The 19,317-nt window shown below is 40.9% G+C and overlaps 1 protein-coding gene across 7 annotated transcripts in view; it reads right to left on the bottom strand.

Annotated features, from left to right (window-relative positions):
- Window positions 1–19,317, bottom strand: part of TRAPPC9 (trafficking protein particle complex subunit 9) — a 411,991-nt gene continuing 392,674 nt past the window's right edge. For all 7 annotated transcript variants that reach the window (XM_085539279.1, XM_085539281.1, XM_085539277.1 and 4 more), the window contains 2 exons: window positions 9,617–9,840; window positions 1–3,193 (listed from right to left, as the gene is read on the bottom strand). In XM_085539279.1, the coding sequence (XP_085395405.1) occupies window positions 3,014–3,193; window positions 9,617–9,840 (404 nt within the window). In that variant the 3' untranslated portion in view covers window positions 1–3,013. The remainder of the gene's footprint in view (window positions 3,194–9,616; window positions 9,841–19,317) is intronic.

Here is a 19,317-nt window from a genome sequence, read left to right as displayed (position 1 = left end):
TAAATAGCACAAGTATTTATTCAGATACTTAGATTTACATAACTTAAGTTTCTCCAAAGCATACATATGTTGGACCAAATCCTGCTCTCAGCAATGGTGATTTAAATTAGGAATGATTTAATTCAACCAAGTGGGATAGTACCAGATTTACAGCTGTGTATTAACGCATTTTGACTCATCATGTTCGAAGTAGTATCTGGGTGGTTTAGAGAAAGAAAAGGAGAGCAGATCAGGAAAGTATCATCCTTTATTCAAGACACTGCAAAGACTGATCCTGATGGCAACTCCAATGGAAGCTTCCATTAAAGAGAAAACCAAAAGCAGTGTTCTCATTTCAAGTGCTTTCCCTTCGCACTTCTCCAAATTACACTGACAGTAACTTCTGGTCAAGTCACAAATGATCCCCAGAAGGAAGAATTTCTTGTGTTTCATCTCTCTCACCAAGACAAGTAGAAGCGTAAGGAAACTGGGAAAGGTATCATAAATGCCAAAAGCAACTAAGCCTCAAAGTTGACAAGGGACAGACTGGTGTACTATACAATGAACAGACAGACCATTAAGGATCAGCTCACTCATAAAATACATATTTACGAGCACAAATGGCAGATTTATAATGACATATTGGAAACCTAGGAAATACGCAGCTATCTTTTGCTATAATAAAGCCTGTTCCCATTCCAGCAGCTCTAGTGGGCTAGGAATCACCCTCTTTGTATAAAGGGCAGAGGAGTGTTGCACCTCAGTACAGACTTCACAGGAGCAATATTCACTGTTCTTAGAGAACACTCTCAAAAACATACTGGGAAATGATCCCTTGCTGGGTAAGCTGAAGCACCCTGACTGCACAGCATCTGCTTCGCAATATTTTTGTTTCAACTGCAATGTGGTCCCTACATAGTCGTAGCTGTATTCCTAGCATCTGCAGATTACCTGCTGGGAATACTGAATGAAACCCAATTTGGATTTTGCTGCAACAGTGTTGTGTAACATAGCAGAGAGACACATGTCAAAAGCAAGCTTTTATGGAAAAGATTAACTGGTTTAATTCCTGATCTCCTGGGATGCTATTTTTCTGTGTATATGCCTATGTAGTGACAGAGAATTCAGCCTTATGGCACGGAACTAGTCAACCAGCCTCCACCAACACAAACACATGCCCAGCTTGGCTGCCTCTGACCCTCTTTCCAAGGGTGTCTCTGGCCCAGAGCCACTGTGCAATCAAAGGAAGAGTTCTGTTAGCGGACATTGTGTGCTGGCAGCTGACAGCGCAGTACATCACTGCTAGTAAATCTTCTGTAGGTCTCCAATTTCCAACATGTTAAGTCTGAAGACTCCCACTCTGTGTGGAAGCTGTGTTCAGAGCCACTGCTCAGGAGCAAACACTGATAGCATTATCACAATACAGTTGTGGAGATAATACCCTGTATACACTGGAAACACAGCTATCATGCTAGAGCTATATACTTCCCTTCACTTACAAAAAATATTGAGGATGGATACATTACAGTCGTTTGCAAACATGCAACGTATTGAGTTTTGAGCACTGTTGTGTTCCTAAGGAAAACACCAGTCACATCTGAGGGTACAACTGAGCACAGTGCAGAGCCAGAATGAGCAGCTATCCAAGCACAACCAGGATGGGCCACTTTAGGATGAAATCTACTGAAAAAAAAAAGAAAATTGCAAAGGGGTTGTGCATGTAGGTTTAGAGCATAGATAGAGTATAGATAGATTAGATTAGATGGATAGATTAGAGCATAGATAGTTTGGGGCATAGCACGTATACAGCTAATTTGAGCACTGCTGCTGCATCTTGGTGTATTCATCTCTGAAATTAATCTACCATGAAGAGCTGCAGGCTGTAAATTTAAGGAAAGATTCAGGCAGGTTTGAAACTCATTCATACAGACCAGACGCCTCCCTGCTTTACACAGGGAAAGTTTGGGCTTCTTTGTACAAAAATGTTTTTCTGAAAAACAACAGGTTGAATCTTCAGTAGACTCGTCATATAGTTTATGGTCTGGAGTTCCATGCCCTTAATTGTCTACTAATTAGTTTTACTAACTCCAACAAAATAAACAAAAGAAGGGTAAAAAACCAAACCCAACTCAACACATAATCTACTAGCATGAAAAAACAGATCCAATGAGTTTGCAAAAACCGATTCAAAGAGATAAGAATGGCCAGCTGATTAATTTTGGTGGTTCTTTAAGTGCCTGAAAACATTTCAGTCTGTTATAGTTGTATAAAACAGAGCAATGAAAGTCCAAATTCACAGGTAAGCCCCAGGCAACCCAGAAGTTGACTTATTTCCTTTCTCAAGGACAAACTCTTTAGCTTCTCATTTCTTAATAGATCTACAGAAGGAAAGGCAGTGACTCTACCAGGAGCTGAGTGGCACTCAGCTCAGGGTGTGAACAGAATAACTGGAGGCATATTTACTATTTTTACTTCCAGTAGCATAGGAAAAGGCATCTTTACTCCTATTTACCACCAAAGACACCCAATAGTCAGCAGAAAAGTGAACTGCAACAAGTCTGAGATCTATTCTGACAGAGAACCTACTCTTCCAGGGTAATGGAAATCCAGTGTAAGCCAGGACAAAATTCATACAGAAATTTCAACTCTTGTTGGAATGCTAAAAAGGGATTATTTAAGTTGGAGCTGAGACCTTCAAACACATGGTTAAGTTCAAACCTCTTAAATTTAGCACTTAAGACTCTCCCAAATCCACTGATCTCAATAGGTTGTATGAAAGTATAATGCATATATTAGCAGTTTCAAAGATTTTTTGGAATCAGTGGAAAACTCTAGCATGGTTATAATCTCTCTCTCTCTCTGAAATTAGCAATAGCAGCTGCCCAAATGACTATCAGACAATCCAGAAAGCATTCAGCTGTTCCTCCAAAATAAGGACTGTGGCCTGGGGTTGGACAGAAACAAGCTGGGGTCAAGCAGAGGATGTGCCAAGCATTTCTGCATACTGCTGTTAATCAAATAGCACACAGCACATTTACAGCTTAGCTTCAGCCACAGGCTCCACAGCACGGATGTGGACACTGGGAAGGCAGAACCAGGAGAGAGGCAGCTCCTTGCTGCAGTTGTCTTCATGGAATTTGATATTCAGATAGAAATCGCCCGTGTAGAGGAAAAGAAGTGCTCCAAAGTACACAGAGTCTTTGGTTGGCTTTACCTGCAATAGCAAATGTGAAAATCAGTAAAATTAAACAAGCAACAAAACAAAATAATTGCACTTTGCAAGCCAGTAGCTCCTTAAAATTATCTCAAAGCACTCTAGAAATATTCATAAATTAAACATCTCATTATCACCTTCCCACAAAACGAAGTAAATTTCTTGTCCCTATTCTAGCGATGGTAAAATGAGAAGTTAAAATCCTGTGTTATTCAGTCACGCAGCAGTGATGTGGCACAGCTCAAACCAGAAGACCTCCAGTAGTCACTGATTTCAAAGCCCATTTGGTTTAAGGCAAAAGCCACCCATAATGTCCTGAATAATCAGGAGCATCTTCCCTTAGACTGCATTCATCGGAATTGACATTAAAGGTCTAAATCATGGCTGTGAACTCGTGCTAAACACATGGATAAACACCATTTAACAACCTAGCAGTAACTAAATTCGCCCCCACTTATTATGCAGACACAATCTGACTGCAAATTCTAATCAGAAATCTTTAATATTCGCTCCCACCAAAATAAGTTTATGGGATATATCCCCAAAACAGTGGGTTTTTACCTGTCCAAACTGAACACTGCACCGTTGTCTACATTTATATATCTCCCTTCATCACCAAACCATTTATGATCCATATCTTTATTGCCCATCTCTTGCTCCACCATTTCAGCAACACACTCGAGTAATTTTTAACTTTATCAAGCTTAACCTACAATTATTCAGCATGTGCTACTGTTTCAATAAACACCTGCTTCCACAATATGTTAAATCCGTTTTCAGAATGCCTAGAACCAGGTTAAAGTTACTGCAGATATGAAACACTGAGCTGGCACAAAGTCATACCATTGGATGGAATTTGTTTGAGAGATTGTGAAGAGACAATGTCAGTCCAGCAGAACAGACTCAATTAATGGCAACTGATGCTCCTCAGTAGTAGTCTTCACTCTATCAAGACCATCCTACCAGTTCCATTCTGCTCTCTGGACCCTGAATAATTTCTCAAGATATCAGTACCCTACTCCCCCAGGTAGGCTTGTGCCCATGTACTTTCTTTTTACTTGAATATTCAGTGATAATGGGCTTTCTCTAGTCATCCCCAAACCCTTCAGTGTCCATCACAATACAGAGTCCAGAGCTGACTCCAATTGACTGTGACACAACACAGGTCAGCCAAGCTGAGACCCAAACCCACCTACCAAGGAAACTCTGGCATTGCATCCACAAGCACTATGCTGTCCAGGTGTGCACGACTTGACTGGAATCAGGGGAAAAAAATGCTAGCAAAGGACATCACTGGGAAATGAGCTGTTTGCTTCTGTTTTCTTCTGTTCCAGGCTTTTTTGGACTTTCACTGCCAGGCCCTTTAGCCAGCAGACATGTATCCCTTAGAGCCACCTGGGATATTAGGCTTCTTTGCTGCCTAAAATCCTGCTCCTACACCAGAACCTGGCTATTCACAAGTGTTAGTATCATCAGAGCTGGCAGAGCCCAGATTCCCTTTGGCTTTGGTGCCAATCACTTTTGCTGACCTACAGCAAACTTGTGTCAGCATCGTACAGTCCTAGTGAGTAATGAGAGCCGTCACAGCTGTTGTACTGACCCACGTCCTTGGCACCTCACCTCCTCGCTGGGTACAAGCGTGTGCCCTCTGGCATTGTGTCTGGACATGCAGAACATCAAATAGTCTCCCCTCCTCCTCCCTTCTCCTCCTGCTTGGGCTGCTTGCCTTATTTTTGCCTAACTGGAATTGATGCATGCAGAGAAGGACAGAGGTAGGCACTAATGCAAGTAATGGGTGGAGATGAGCAGCAAATGAAGCCCCCAGTCCATTTTTTCCTTAATCTAGTTGCCCCATGGAGAAATATCTGTTAAAGCACTGATCACAGCTCTTGACAGGCAGAAAGGTTGTGTCTTCAGGCACATCAACATCAACACGGTCTCTTCATCTCTTTCAGGTTCTGCCTATGTGTTAGCAGTCCCCACCTTTATGCCATGAGCCTATTCAGCACTCACCTTTTCTTCATTTCTTCACTGTAAGTGGGAAGAATCAGTGAGGCAGGTAGTGATACGTGACCAGATCTGCTTGCAGAGGGCCAGATCCAAACTGATTGCTATACTGCACACAGGACTCATTTTGAGAGTAAACAACGCACATTTTGGTGTCTCTATGCACTCCAGGTATGCAAATTGTTGTCTGAAAAGTGGATATTTTGCCCCATGTGCAATAAGTCAATCATCACACAACCAGAAGATTCATTGCTTATTTATTTCAGGATTGCACAAACCTAGGTGCTCAGTGGTTTCTGGCAGATCAAGTGCACACTCTGAACTAACTATCTGCACAACATTTACACACAGACGTTAGGAATTAGTGATTTTTCAGCCCATTTTCCTCATGGTGATTGGTTAGTAATTTTCATACAACTGTAAGGGTTCGTGGACCTTTGGTTTCATTGCCAAGCTTGGTGCCTCAGTGGCAGTGAAGGGATGCCAAGGGCCTTGCACAGATGTGTACTCAAGTTGGATATAACCTACTGGAGCTGACATCCACCATCCTAGTGACTGCAATACATGCCTCAGCTAATTAGAGAGAAACATGAAGACTGCATACTCATGCCTGACCCAAGCTGAATTTGTATTGTTGATTGATCTAGCAGCACACAGGCCTGGAAGTCTCATCACCTAGACACTATCTTGTATGTTGTCCCAATTTGGAATGATGTTATGCACAGCTCAATCAAGCCACAGAGTCCAAAGAGATCTTACTATAATTCCACCAAATCCTCTGCACGTAAACCTTGCTTACATTCCAGGAAAACATGACTGAAGATTCAAGAAAGAAATATTCCTCCAGGACAGAAGAAAAATTAAATTGCTAGCTCCATCCTAATCCTTCCCTGATTCAGGCTACCATGTGGGACTGATCCCTCGGAACTAACTACTAATTATTTATACTGCTGAAGTACTGAGGCAACTCAGTTGGAGATTAGGGCTCATGCCAGCTAATGTACACTGCCCCCAAAGAGTTTACAGCGTGAGCAGAAGTGCCAAGAAAACTAATTTGGCCAGATGGGCCACAGAGGACCTGCCAGAAGTGAGCAAATGTTCGTCATAGCTTCTGAGCTGATTCAAAATGACCATCTCCTAATGAGATTCTCCCCATCTTCCACTACCAATCATCTGAGCTACTGTGAGATAACACACCCAGGAAAAAAAACCCAACCTGCTTGAGAACAGTAATGGCAAAAGCAGGAACAACAAGGGAAGATAAATTATTGGTAGTTACAGGAATCTCTGTAGAATATCACTTTTTTTTTTTTTTTTTTGGCTTGAAGTAGCTCTGTCTGATCAATTAATTAGTCAAAACACTGCTAAGAAATAAGAATCTTTAATAATATGGCTAAAGTTAAACTTCAGATTGCAAAGCGAGATAAAGCAGAAGTATTAGAATGTGTGGGCACCCATCATGTTACCTCCCATTTCAAAATCTTACACTAAAAAAATGCATACTGTCTAAATGATAGCCTATGAAGTCACCTTTTCTGCTAAATACAGGCATAGACAGGTAAGATTTATCAAATTAAAAGTTAATTTTAAAAATAAAGACTTTATGTAATTTAAAATGTATGAAAATATCCAAATATTTCCTAAAATTTTGAGCAAAAGACTATGTTTTTTGAGGTAGTATATCCTAGCAGAGCCTTTGGGGCACAAATGCAGACTGCTGCTCTGAACAGAAGTGGGAGCACAAAGAGATGAATAGAATTACTCAGGATGGAGAAGACGTCAAAGATCATCAAGTCCAAGAATAAGCACTACCTCCAAGAGAAATCATCTACCTTCAAGTGATAAGAAAGTGAAAAACAAAGTTTTTACCCTTAAAAATAAACCCTCTGATCATTCTGCGGGGCAGTGTATGTACGCTAAAAATCCCTGTTCAGATTCTTTGTCTTCCAAACAGATGCAGAAAATGGTTTGAAACTTTTTAGTCTGAAAATAACAAAAACAATTTGTGATTTGTTCAGTGTTAAGGCATTAGGCTTCATAAGAAGTTAACAGTGAGGAAAGCAGAGGGATGTTTTATTTTTCCTGAGAGGTCACATTCAACCGAGCACTAATATTGTTGCTATTTCTCCATCATTATGACAACAGACCAAATTTTTAGGGTCTGAGAAGTATCTCGCTGTAATACCTGATGTTCCCACTTGTTCTTGACCACACACTACTGTAACGCCAAAGCACACACTGGCTCTTCATCCTCCCTCCCACCCGGCACAGCAGTGCAATAAATCATGTCACCACCTCCTTGCTAGTGTCAGTGTAATGTCAGCCCAATTAGCCCAAACTGCTGACGAATGTAGTTTGAGATAAACTGGCCAACTTTGCATGGCAACAAATACTCGCAGGATCAGACCTGCAGAAGACGGGAGCATCTTGCTGCAGAGGGGCAAAACTGGGAAATGGCAGCATTTCAAGGCATCTCCATTAAATGAGCAAAATCACAATGTGCCAGCAACCTCAGTTTATAAAAATAATGAACACACGTTTAATAACTTCAAGAGGGTAACACGGAGCTACACCAGCTGGGAATCTCATCCAAAGTCTGAGCTTTAATTTATAAATAAGAGACATGGAATCTCTTTCATCTCATCCAACTATGAGCTTCTTCAGCTTCTTTACCAGTGTCTGAGCTTCTGTCAAACGTGGAGTATGAACGCAGTTGTGAGTATGTTCATTCCTCCCTGAAGCATCAAATGCACAAACCAGGACTTTATTCTTGTTCTTGTATTCTGAAATATTTTTTCCACTACTGAATTAATGATTACAGAGGATGAAAGGGCCTCTGACAGCATTAGATCCACTGTTTGTAAGAACTTTCTTCCATGATCAGGGCTCTATTCCTCAAAGAAATGTGACTAAGCATTTTCATTAGCAGCCTGCGCAGGACATGTATCAACACTGCACAACGTGAAGTGCAGCACTTCTTCAGAGTAAACATTCTCTTCATTTCACCCTTTTGGATGAGAAGGAGGACAAACATCGGAAAACAAGTCCATGTTTTTTACTTTCTGGGTACTGTGTTTACAGTGAGAAAGTTTAAATACTGAAAACAGGGAATGTAACGTATGAGGAGGCTGCCTGGGCAGCACAAGAGATGTGACCCCATGACTTCTTGCCCTTAGGAGACTCAATCAGAAGGTAGGAACACATGCTGACGTCTCCCTTTTCCCTCATTAGCCTGGAGGGTCAGCCCTTCGGCAGCTGGATATCTACACACTACCCATATTGTCAGAAAGGGAGTCAAAGGAAGCTGTCTCTTGATTATTTCTGTTGACATATCTCAATTATTCAGCTATGAATATATGGATGCTAATCCATTAAAATTCAAGCTGATGGTTTATTCCATGCTCATTATCTTCTAGATATATTTCCTTCCCATGGTATGTAATTGAAAAATACGCACAGTAACTGTTCCTGTGGTTAACCTTTAGTTCCTTTCTTACTCAGCTTCACCTAAATATGCAGTTTTGACAGGTACATTTTATTAGCAATGTGAAGAGCTGACCTAAGCAAAGGTCCTAAGCACAATCCTCAACAGTCAACCTTCACTTCTTGTTTATAAGTCACCAGAGACATTGCTTACTCCACTCTGTCATATTGGTTCATGCTTTTCACTCCTCTGATTTTTTAGTCATTGTTGGTTTTTGGGAAAGAATGCAACAAATTGTAGTTATATTCGAGAACTATTTTCAGTGTTGTGCTTCATAAGCAAAAAAAAGTTCTGGACATGGAATTTGTAAATAGCAATCTGAGAGAAAATTTAAAAATCCAATTATTTTAAATAGGAACTTTTTGTCCCATTTTAAGCGTGATTTCTGCATTTCTGTTTCTCTTTTTTTTCATAGTAAAAATAAAGCTAAGTGAGTAGGAAATGAACCAACTCATCTTTCCGGTCATTAATGTTTAGTGGGTTATTTTTTTTGTCCTTCCTTGGGATCTAACTAAAATTGATTTGATGATTTCCTTGGCTTAGCCTGGGGGACTAATTCTCATGCTCTGAAGAGAAAAAGTTACTTAAAATCTATTACTGCGGGCTGCACTGGATGGCTCAAGAGACAGGCAATATGACATTACACATATTTTCTAGGTTACTCATTCACATCTTGCCAAACCTGGAGTGACCAAAAGTTACTGTCTCCAATAGTTTGCTGGTGGCTTGCACTACAGGCAATTACAGTCTTAAACCATCTCAGAAAGATGTTTCTATCATCTCCCCAAGCCTACAGCCCTTTAGCAATAGCTGCCATAATCGTGGCATTTTCCATAAATTAATCTGCCTTATAAAGTACAGTTGAGTAATGTTACTCTTTTATGTAAACACACATCATCCAGAACAGTGATACCTTTGACAGAAAAACTTACAGAATCGATGTAGAAAGTGTTGGATCCCACAAAAGTGATGGCATCCTGCAGCTCATAGTTGTGCACCCCATTCTGGTAATCCTGGTAGGGCGTCATGGTGAGTGCGAAGGGTCCCACGCTGTGCTTGCTCCAGTTGGTCAGCTTCACCTGCAGTGGGACTGGGTCACCCACTTTGCAGTCCACCACCACATCGCAGTCGCAAAGCTTGCCATCGACGAGGATATCTGTCAAGCAAGAAGATAATTCCACATTAAGTTTGGCTCCTGCTTTGGAAACAGTGTTAATTTTTAATCATTAGGAAACTTAGCAACAAAAAATAACCTAAACAAAACCAAAAGCGCATAACAGTTGGGTGGTCCAGTGTGGAGCTGGACTTGATGATCCTTCTGGGTCCCTTCCAACTCATGATATTACATAATTACAAGATTCTACGACAGTCAGCCTTAGGAAAAGGCAGTGCTGCAGAGTTGTATACAGCAGTACTGCAGGAAATGACTTGCAACAACCAGCTCATGAAGGTTTGATATCCATCCATGTTGAGAGAGCTGTGAAGAAAAATGAGTACACTCTATACAAAGGCAGCAGAAGAAATCTTTTAATCAGCTCCATTTAACCTCCTCCTAAAAGCCAAAGCCACCGATACTTATGCTTCTTTTGCCCATAAGCAGCATCAGGTGAAGGGAAATGTAAATAGGAGTCATCAATACAAGTTGAGGCTGGATAGATCCTGGGCTGGATGTCCACGCTCACATGTTACAGCCAGAAGTACATCTTCCTGTATCGAGGTGACCTTTTGGAGCAGGACAGACACTGCCAGAACTTGCAGTGTAACACATATACTATCACCCACATAATAAGAAACAAAAAAGGGATTTTGAAATTAGACAGCGACACTACAAGCTTGTTCACTCTTTGTACTTTAATTCACATTGGGATTTCTATTTTTAACTTTCTACTTCTCTTTCCTTTACTGGGATAGCAGAAAAATATAGAGCCTCTAAATTGGTTACTACTGGGACAATGACAGCCGGAGTGATGTATCCACTAACATTGGCATTTGCTTATACAGAACCAAAATGTTTCTTTAGGAATACACTATGGAATTGCTAGTCCAATTCCCTGCTCCGAAAGGGCTCCCAGTTGTGCAGTATTACAGTGTTTTTCAGACGAGGGTTATCTCCAATGCACTATTAATACAGAAACATTTCTATTTCACTGTGGGTTCATGTTCATAGATAAGAGAAAGCCCTGGGCACATGTAAGAAAGCGTCCTCTCTGTGAATACCTATCCCCACAGTATCACATGCCCAAGAGGCATTTCCATCACTTCAGCTCTTCCTCAGTCGCCTGCCTTATGATAGACAGCATATTATTCCTCTGCCAACAGCACCACATTTACATTAGTAATATCTCCTCTTCAAGAAAAGAAACTCTTTTTATGATTCAGGAACTTTCAGAGAGAAAAACATTTTATACTGAGGTGATTCATTTTTAGTTTTATTTTTTAAACTTATTTTTGTTTTGTTGCCTTAGCAGAAAAAAAACCCACAAAATGATGCACGTTCTCGTGATACCCTTTAGCATGGCAAACTGAACAAGCTTCAGTATAGCAACTAAAGAGAAAGAATTAGTGCCAAAGAAGAAAGTAGTCAGAAAGGGACATTAGTTCCAGAGGCGCAAAACTGAAAACTCCTCATTGCCCAAATCTGCCCCATGCAGCATCATCACATCCCAAATCCAAGTGGCTTGGAAGAGGAAACCCCACAGTGCTCAAGCTGTAGCCATCCAATTTCTATGCTGGTGTCCTAGTTGGAATGGTCTCTGTGCCAAAACCCTCCCCTTTCCAAGGGAGATGCCCAGCTCATGATGATGAGAAGGAAAGAGTTTGTGATATCCACTGCATTTTAGGAAAGGGTGAGAAAAACTGATTGGGGTTGGGCTTGTCTTGAATCATAGAATCATTAAGGTTGGAAAAGACCACTAAGATCATCTAGTGTGATCATCCATCCATCACCAACAGTACCCCCTAAACCACGTCCCTAGTTGCAATTGCACACCCTAATGCAAGCAGGATCTCCTGCCCAACGTGATTAAACCACTTCTTGTGGGACTGTCCTGAGATCCTGCAGGCAGATGGTGGTTGCAATGGTATCCCATTACCTGGGATACACTCCAAACTTAACTGACTGACTGTTTTAATCACAAAATTGAGTTTGTATGTATGTGTGCATACAATCTTAGCGCTTCTCAGCTTCCAGCCCGAAAAGCCAAAGTGATGCATTTAAACCAGCTCATGAGTCTAAATCAGCTTGTTTTCAAGCTTCTCCCTGCAAGGTGAGTGCTTTCATTTGCAAAATACATCTCTTTTTGACTCGTTCCTCCAGCCAGCGGGTCCCACAGCTGTGAGAGCTCCCTGGACCAGTGTGAGCCTTCAGAAACACTCAGCAAGCTAAGTGGATGAATCTGTGTTTTCAAGCTGCTCATCATCTTGCCTTTTAGCTTTAAAACTCAGTGCTCTACTGTAGGAATTATAAATGAGCCCTTTGCCCTCTGTCTCCACCTTTGTAGCTAATAATAGCTCAGAGCACTGCTTGTGCAAAAATAGAAAATCTAAACAAAAGGGAAGCAATTAAGCCTGACTCAACCAGATTAATTTTCTTTCATAGTCATTAAAAAATAAATAAATAAAATCAATTCATTTAAGATTGATTTAAGAGTATGTGCCCACATGAGCTTGTGTACATACTGGGATATTATTTCCTTCCCTCCCAGCACACCCTTCCTTCTTGCAGTACTGCAGCCAAGGAGCTCAATGAGACATCAGATGAGAAAACACACATGGCTGGCGTGCAAAATACTATGGAAAGGAGTGTTTAAAAACAGTCTCCCTTCATCAGAGGGAACAGCTTGGTTTGACAGGCAGCTTCACTCCCTTCCTGACACAGAAAACATCTCATGGACCATACGGATTTGCTTTAATATTTTCATCCGTGAACAGAGGAAAAGCCATGTGCACAGGGTCCCATTTCTGCAGATTCAGCTCAGTAACACAGATGGCATGTAAAAGCTGAGACTGCTCACACCACTGCTGTGAGAGTGAATCATTACTGGCTTCAGCACACAGGAGCTCTGAATCAGAGGAGACGGTCGCTCACACAGAAGATAGCAGTGGCCATATATCCAGCTTCCCAACATTCAGGCACATGGCAAACACTACTTCAGAAAATTAAAGGAAAGAGTTGAGTGTACACAACGTAAATAAACTGCATAAGAAAGGTGGGAGTTGCAACTCGAGCTGTCACACAAAAAGTAAATAATCATAAATAGAATTATAGAATCACAGAATTATAGAATGGCTTGGCTTGGACCTTAAACACTGTTTAGTTCCAACTTCTTGTTGTGGGTAGGTAGGAAAAGACCAAGCAAATTCCTAATTAAAAGCAAAATCCTTTTAGATATTTCAACAAGCTAACAGAATTCTGCTTCTCCTTTTTCTTTTTTCTCTCTTTTTCTTTTCTTTTCTTTTCTTTTCTTTTCCTTTCTTTTCTTTTCTTTTCTTTTCTTTTCTTTTCTTTTCTTTTCTTTTCTTTTCTTTTCTTTTCTTTTCTTTTCTTTTCTTTTCTTTTCTTTTCTTTTCTTTTCTTTTCTTTTCTTTTCTTTTCTTTTCTTTCTTTCCCCTTTTTCTATCTATTTTTCTTCCTTTTTCTCCTTTTTCTCTCTTGCTTGCTTACCTACATACATTCTCTACAGGAAGCATATAGGGGTGCCAGCATTACCACGCAATACCTGAAAGGCAGTGAAGAACAGAAAGCCTTGTGTTTTTTTCTCACTGAGAGATTTAGCCAAACCTTTCAGGATCTCTACAAACTCACACACTGGAAAAACTATTCCACGGCCCACTTGATAGGCAATGCTGACTTCACAGAGTCACAGAATGGCTTAGCTTGGAAGGGACCTTAAAGATCACCCAGCTCCAACCCCCCTGCTGTAGGCAGGGCTGCCAGCCACTAGATCAGCCAGCCTGTTTCATCACAAGAAGGTTGGGAGGCAACGAAGAGAAAACAACGCATCAGATTATATATAGTGTCTTCCCTTCAGGATCTCAAAACTCTCAAGAAAAAGGCAAGAATGCTCCTAAAGGGAAGACAGCCTCCATTCCACAAGAAAAACATCATTTAACATCACCTACCAAGCGCACTTCAGCTTATATCACCCAAAGGAGCAGCTTGGAAATGAATACCAAATATTATTAACATTTTGCTTTATTTACTCCTCTCATTTTAATACACATTAAGGAGTCCTTGCTACTTGGTCAAGTTTCCAAGTGAGCACTTGTGCTCATTGGACCATTTGTATGATAAGACTTCCAAGTCACAGCTAATTGCATTTCCACACCCAACTCCCCACTTGACACTACATGAGCTTAATTTTGGAGAGCTGCACGCAAACACACAGTCTCAATGGAAATGCATATTCCAGCACTGCTTATGCTCTTTCCTCAGCTTTGGGTTAATTTAAAAATAAAAACAGGCTGCAGAGGAAGACAACATTGTGTTAATCTTTACACAACTCCCATTAGATGTTTGCTTTTACATTGGATGCTGAATCCCAGCTGATCCAGATACGCTCGCCTCTGCCATTTTCTACAGTGGGAAACCTGGCTCAGGACTTACAGCAAACTTCTTACAGCAGCTTGGCTTTGCACAAACAAGTCCATGAACAAAACTCCAGGCAAGGGATCCCCAATAAATCTCATACAAGTGGTAGAAGAAATCTTCAAGCCCGGCAAAATAAACACTGTTTAGCTGTGCCATGATGGTTTGAGGAATCTCAATCAAGATATATATATATATACATATATATATATATATATATTCAAGATATAGGGTTATATACACATATATATTATGCTGTTGAAACTGTTCCAAACTACTATTTCAATTCATCCTGGTCAGGGAGATCTGAGGTGGAGGGAGGGCATCACCATCATCACCGATGTCTCCAGATAAAGTCCATCAGGCACTTTGATGGAGGAGAGCCAAAGAGCATGATCCCCAGGCCGAGCTGCTGCAGTGAAGGTCTCTCTCAGTGATTCAGTTATTCTGTGTTCACCAAACCCAATGTGATGACTAAAACGTCTGCCCAGGCCAGCTTAGCTTCTAATTGTCCTAAGAGAGCACTGAAAAAGGGTATGTGGCACTGAGGGATGTGGATAGTGGGCATGGTGATGGTTGGACCAGATAACCTGAGTGATCTTTTCCAACCTTAACAATTCTATGGCTCTAATCTATGATTCCTCTGATAAGTGAATCTAAACACTGATTCTGTATCTCCTGCTCACACTTGCAGCCCCACATATTAATCAGTTCCCTTTCATTTTCCAAACCATTCATGCAAATTATTTACACATAGAGATACAGCATTTGTTACATTTGCTTGTCCATTATGAAGTCCTGCAGTATTTTCAGAGTTGAATGCATCCATACAAAAGGTCTTTCTATGAATATAAAAAGAGTTCCCTGTAACTCTGATCATGAAAAAGCTGAATGGTTATTTAACAACATGAGAGTCTTTTAGCTGTCTGCATAAAATCTTCTGAATGCAGTTTGGATCTGCTCCTTGAAGTAGCCCTTAGCACCTTTACTTGGAATAGCATCCTCCTGTTTGTTTGTTCATTCACTGTTATTTTCATGCAATGTGGAGCCAAATCCAACCCCTCCACAATTTCATAGCATTCGGCAGCAATAGAGCACAGAGGCACACAGATTGTAACAGGTTCAAATTACATGAGTATTTCACCTCTCCAGACATCCTCAGCCCCATTCTGCAAAGCGCCCAGTGAGTTCAGAGCCTGCTCATTCAAATCCCCCATTGGACCTGAGAAGTCCAGCTCCTTTTTGGGTCATGATCCTTGGATAGGAATGAATAAAAATACAGGAAAACATATGCACGAACTACTGCAACCACCTGCAAGCACCAACAAGACAGAGACAAACACCAAACTCGGGGGCACAGCCCTGAAAACAGGGAGGTTGGGAGAGGATGGGATTGTTGAGCATGAATGTGGGCTACTGAAAGAGGCAGTTCCTTTCACAAGACCTCTGAGCTGCTCGATTCCTGGCAGACCTCCCATTCCCAAACATTTTACAATTGAATTAAGGACACTTTATTTGTTCCAAAAGCAATTAAAAAGAAAAACACATTTAAAATATAGTTCTAGCAACAATAAGCAATTAGTCCTTGATAATTGCCTGTGTCTTCCAATTTAATCACTCTTTCGCAGTGGCCAGTATGCTGATGACAGGTCCCGACTGCTCCGATTGTCCTTCTTGCCAAATTGCTTTGAGTTTCTGTCTGTTCTTAACTCTGTGCTGACAGAGGATGCTGCAGGAAGGATTTTTCCACCTTGCAAAAGGATTTCTCCACCTTGCAAAAGGACTTTTCAACCTCATTCATTTGGACTGAGTAAGCTTTCTTCCTCCAAATCAGTCCAGTGTTTATGTCCAATTTTAATCCCCAAATCTCTCCTCAGCAGATAGGTGACCAGCATTCGGTTTCAGCGCTATATGATCTAGGCTGTAAACATTCAGAAGTAGCACAGTCTTCCTCAATTAACTCTTACTACCAGGGTCACCCTCACTGTGAAGCACAAACACTCCTGGTGCTCTGGGGTTTGAGTGCCTCCAACTTTTTCTTGGGATCTTAAAACAGTAAATCTGAATGCACGTGAACCACAGAGTAGTGAAGAAGCGAGTTATTCAGTTCAACCTCACTGGTTTTGCTGGGAGTTATTTTGCACTTGCCTTTTACAACAGGCTCCTTCCTGCACTGTGGAGTTGCTGGCACGTGGATTGCACCTGCTTGTCTCATCCTTCCTCTGGCAGCCAAGATAAATCACCATCTGGTGATTTGCCCAGTTTGCTATCAAAGCGATAACCACTTGATTGTATTGCTTGTGTCCAATGCTTAAAGGAAGAACCTTTGAGACTTTAACATTCTCAGAGCTTTGTGCTTCCCTGTGTGCTTGAGCTCCTCTCTGACTGGTTTGAAAATATTCCATGACGTAGCCCCAGTTCGCTTAAATAGTCTCAGTTTTTGAATGTGGGCCAATCTCTTTTTATCTATTAATCACAAGCAGGTTTGCAGAAGACTCCTTTGATTATTCGCTATACCTCCAGAAGGTCAGGCAGCATACAGTGTGTGCCTGTGGTTGGAAAATTCACTATGCCGGGATTTGCATGGTATTTCTCATACCATCAGCATCATTAAGGTTGGAAAAGAGCACTAAGATTGCCTAGTCCAACTGTTGACCCATCACCGCTGTGCCCACTAAACAAAGTTCTATGATTTTGTATAATGCTATTTTTCTTTTCGTACACTGGTAGCTTTGTGCAAAGATGCTGCAGGTGATGAATAACATGTGCCTTAACCTACAGCTTACTGAAAGAAAATCACTTTATTCCTCACTGGTTGCATAACGAGACTTAAAATTCCTTCTCCTTTCTGCCACCCTGCAATGATGGATGTGAGACAAACTTCTCTCTCTGCAGAGAGGATTTTTAAAGGTCTCCAGCAATCTTGGTGATAGTTTCTGACTTGTGGCTGAAAAGTTAATGGTGAAAAAAAAAGAGTCTGCAGCCTTTATGTGCTCATGCTGTCTGATCTCACAGTGACTTTAGTGTAGATGCTACTTTGGCTGGAGAGCTCCAGCAAGGGATAAGCATGCTGACCACAGCCCATTTCCTATGGAGACAGTAGGGAGGTAATGCATGGGTACATACGGAGTGCTGTTTAATGGTGGAAGCATAAAACTGGCTCCTGTACTAAACTCTGTGTTTGCAAAGTCCAATACATTGATTTCACCACAAAATCTGCTTGCTCTGCCTGCTTGGATATGGCAATATGAAGAAGCATTGTTTTCTAGTCAATAAGCATACGATGGTGCTCTGGCCTCTTCTGTAGGGAGAACATACTTATACATATAGCCTATAGATAAGGGATCATTCCTAACTGTTTTTTTTCCTAAGACCTTGCTATATTTTTTTCCAATTTCTATTTAAATCACTCCAACGTGAAGCATAGCTGTCATATTTGAGGAGTGTTTGGGGCTCCTGTAGGATGAGATATGCTATGTGCTGTCTGAAGCAAGAAGGAATTCAAACACAGATGAGAAGAGAGGGAAGACAGCAGGTATTTCCATGCCCAAATGTATAGACTTGGAGCAGAGTGCTAAACGAAAGCGAAGAAAAAAAAGTGATACTCATTATTTAAAGAAAAATGATGGGTACATGACCCCTTTTCCATGCTTGTCTTAAAAAGGAACCATGAAATATTACAGGCGATGGCCAGGCCATAGGAGTTGCGTATCCCTGTAGGGTAGCCAAAGCCTTGTACAAGATAATATATAACCTCCTATTAACAGGCAGGTAGATGATTTACCACATTTCAGCAACTGTTCAAATACGAGCGCTAGGACATTGTGCCTCATGGGCTGCCTTCAGCCCAACCACAGCTGAAACGCAATGAGCTGAGCTAAAGAAAAGATACTAAACAACCTACAGGTACCAGTGCTGTATCACGCCACTTTATGTACAGAGGTGTGATGTACATGGGGCTACATGGGGGCTAATGTCTATAGACCACAGTTGCTCAAAAGGTGCACATTAAAATGGACACATTATTAATGAAGATTATTATATACCTCAGTCCCAGTGTATTTCATTCTAATGGCTCTACATTGCTTTAATTGTTAGTGGATTGAGTTAAACTCTCACTATTTCCCTTAGGTATGGTTAGTTTAGTCTGCCACATGTGTATTAAAGCATGGCACAGTAATCCAAATATATGTGACTTGGAAACTATCAAGTCCCACTATGGTGCTACTACATTTTAACTCTGGTTACATCCTTCTTCTGCATCGCAACCTCTTAAAATCCAGTTTAAATCCAAGTAATAAGAATCATGTTAACATATATGTATGAGGAATTTTTGAGTCACACTCTGTGTCACAAATCCATATTCTTCCTAGTTAGAGTACACTAACACACATACAGAAAACAAGGTATTTTTAAGCCTAGAGTCATCAAGCACCCAAACTTTTGGCCTCTCTTTGACATCTCTCCATAAATAATCTACTATTTGCTAACACAGAACATGCTCAAAACTGAGCTCCTGATTTTTTTCATGAAGTCTTTTCCTTTCTTTACCTACCCATCTTCAGAAATAAAAACAAAACCTGTCCTGCCAATCTCACCTTCCTGACTAGATTTCTTCTCATGACTCACCCCTCCATCATGATTAAATCCTGATGCCACTTCCTACAAAACTTCTCCAAATCTGACCTTTTTGTTCTGCCTACATTGCCAAACCTCTGCCTAAGATCTAATTAAACTGTGAGCGTGAACAATTAAAATCTCATCTCCACTGATTTTGACACCTCTCTACTAATGCCTTCTTATCTACTGAAAACCTTGCTTCAAAGACTGAACTTGGTTATGTCTGCATGGCACCTTGAAAAGATATCATATATACTTAAGTATATATATACATATATATATAGACTGTAAGCTCTTATGGACAGCAGCGTTTGTGTAGTTGATTGCCCAGTGTGGCACCTAGAATTACGCAGACCTGTTTACCTGAGACATCCAGACAGTAACAGTAAGAGAACTGGAAACAAAGGCAAACATCTTAAACAAAAT

This window comes from Coturnix japonica, chromosome 2, assembly GCF_054131305.1.
Source record: "Coturnix japonica strain WE chromosome 2, WE-NBRP24, whole genome shotgun sequence".
In the NCBI taxonomy this organism is placed as follows: Eukaryota; Metazoa; Chordata; class Aves; order Galliformes; family Phasianidae; genus Coturnix; species Coturnix japonica.
Note: the sequence above shows the minus strand (reverse complement) of the source record. Positions and strands in the feature narration are given on the sequence as shown.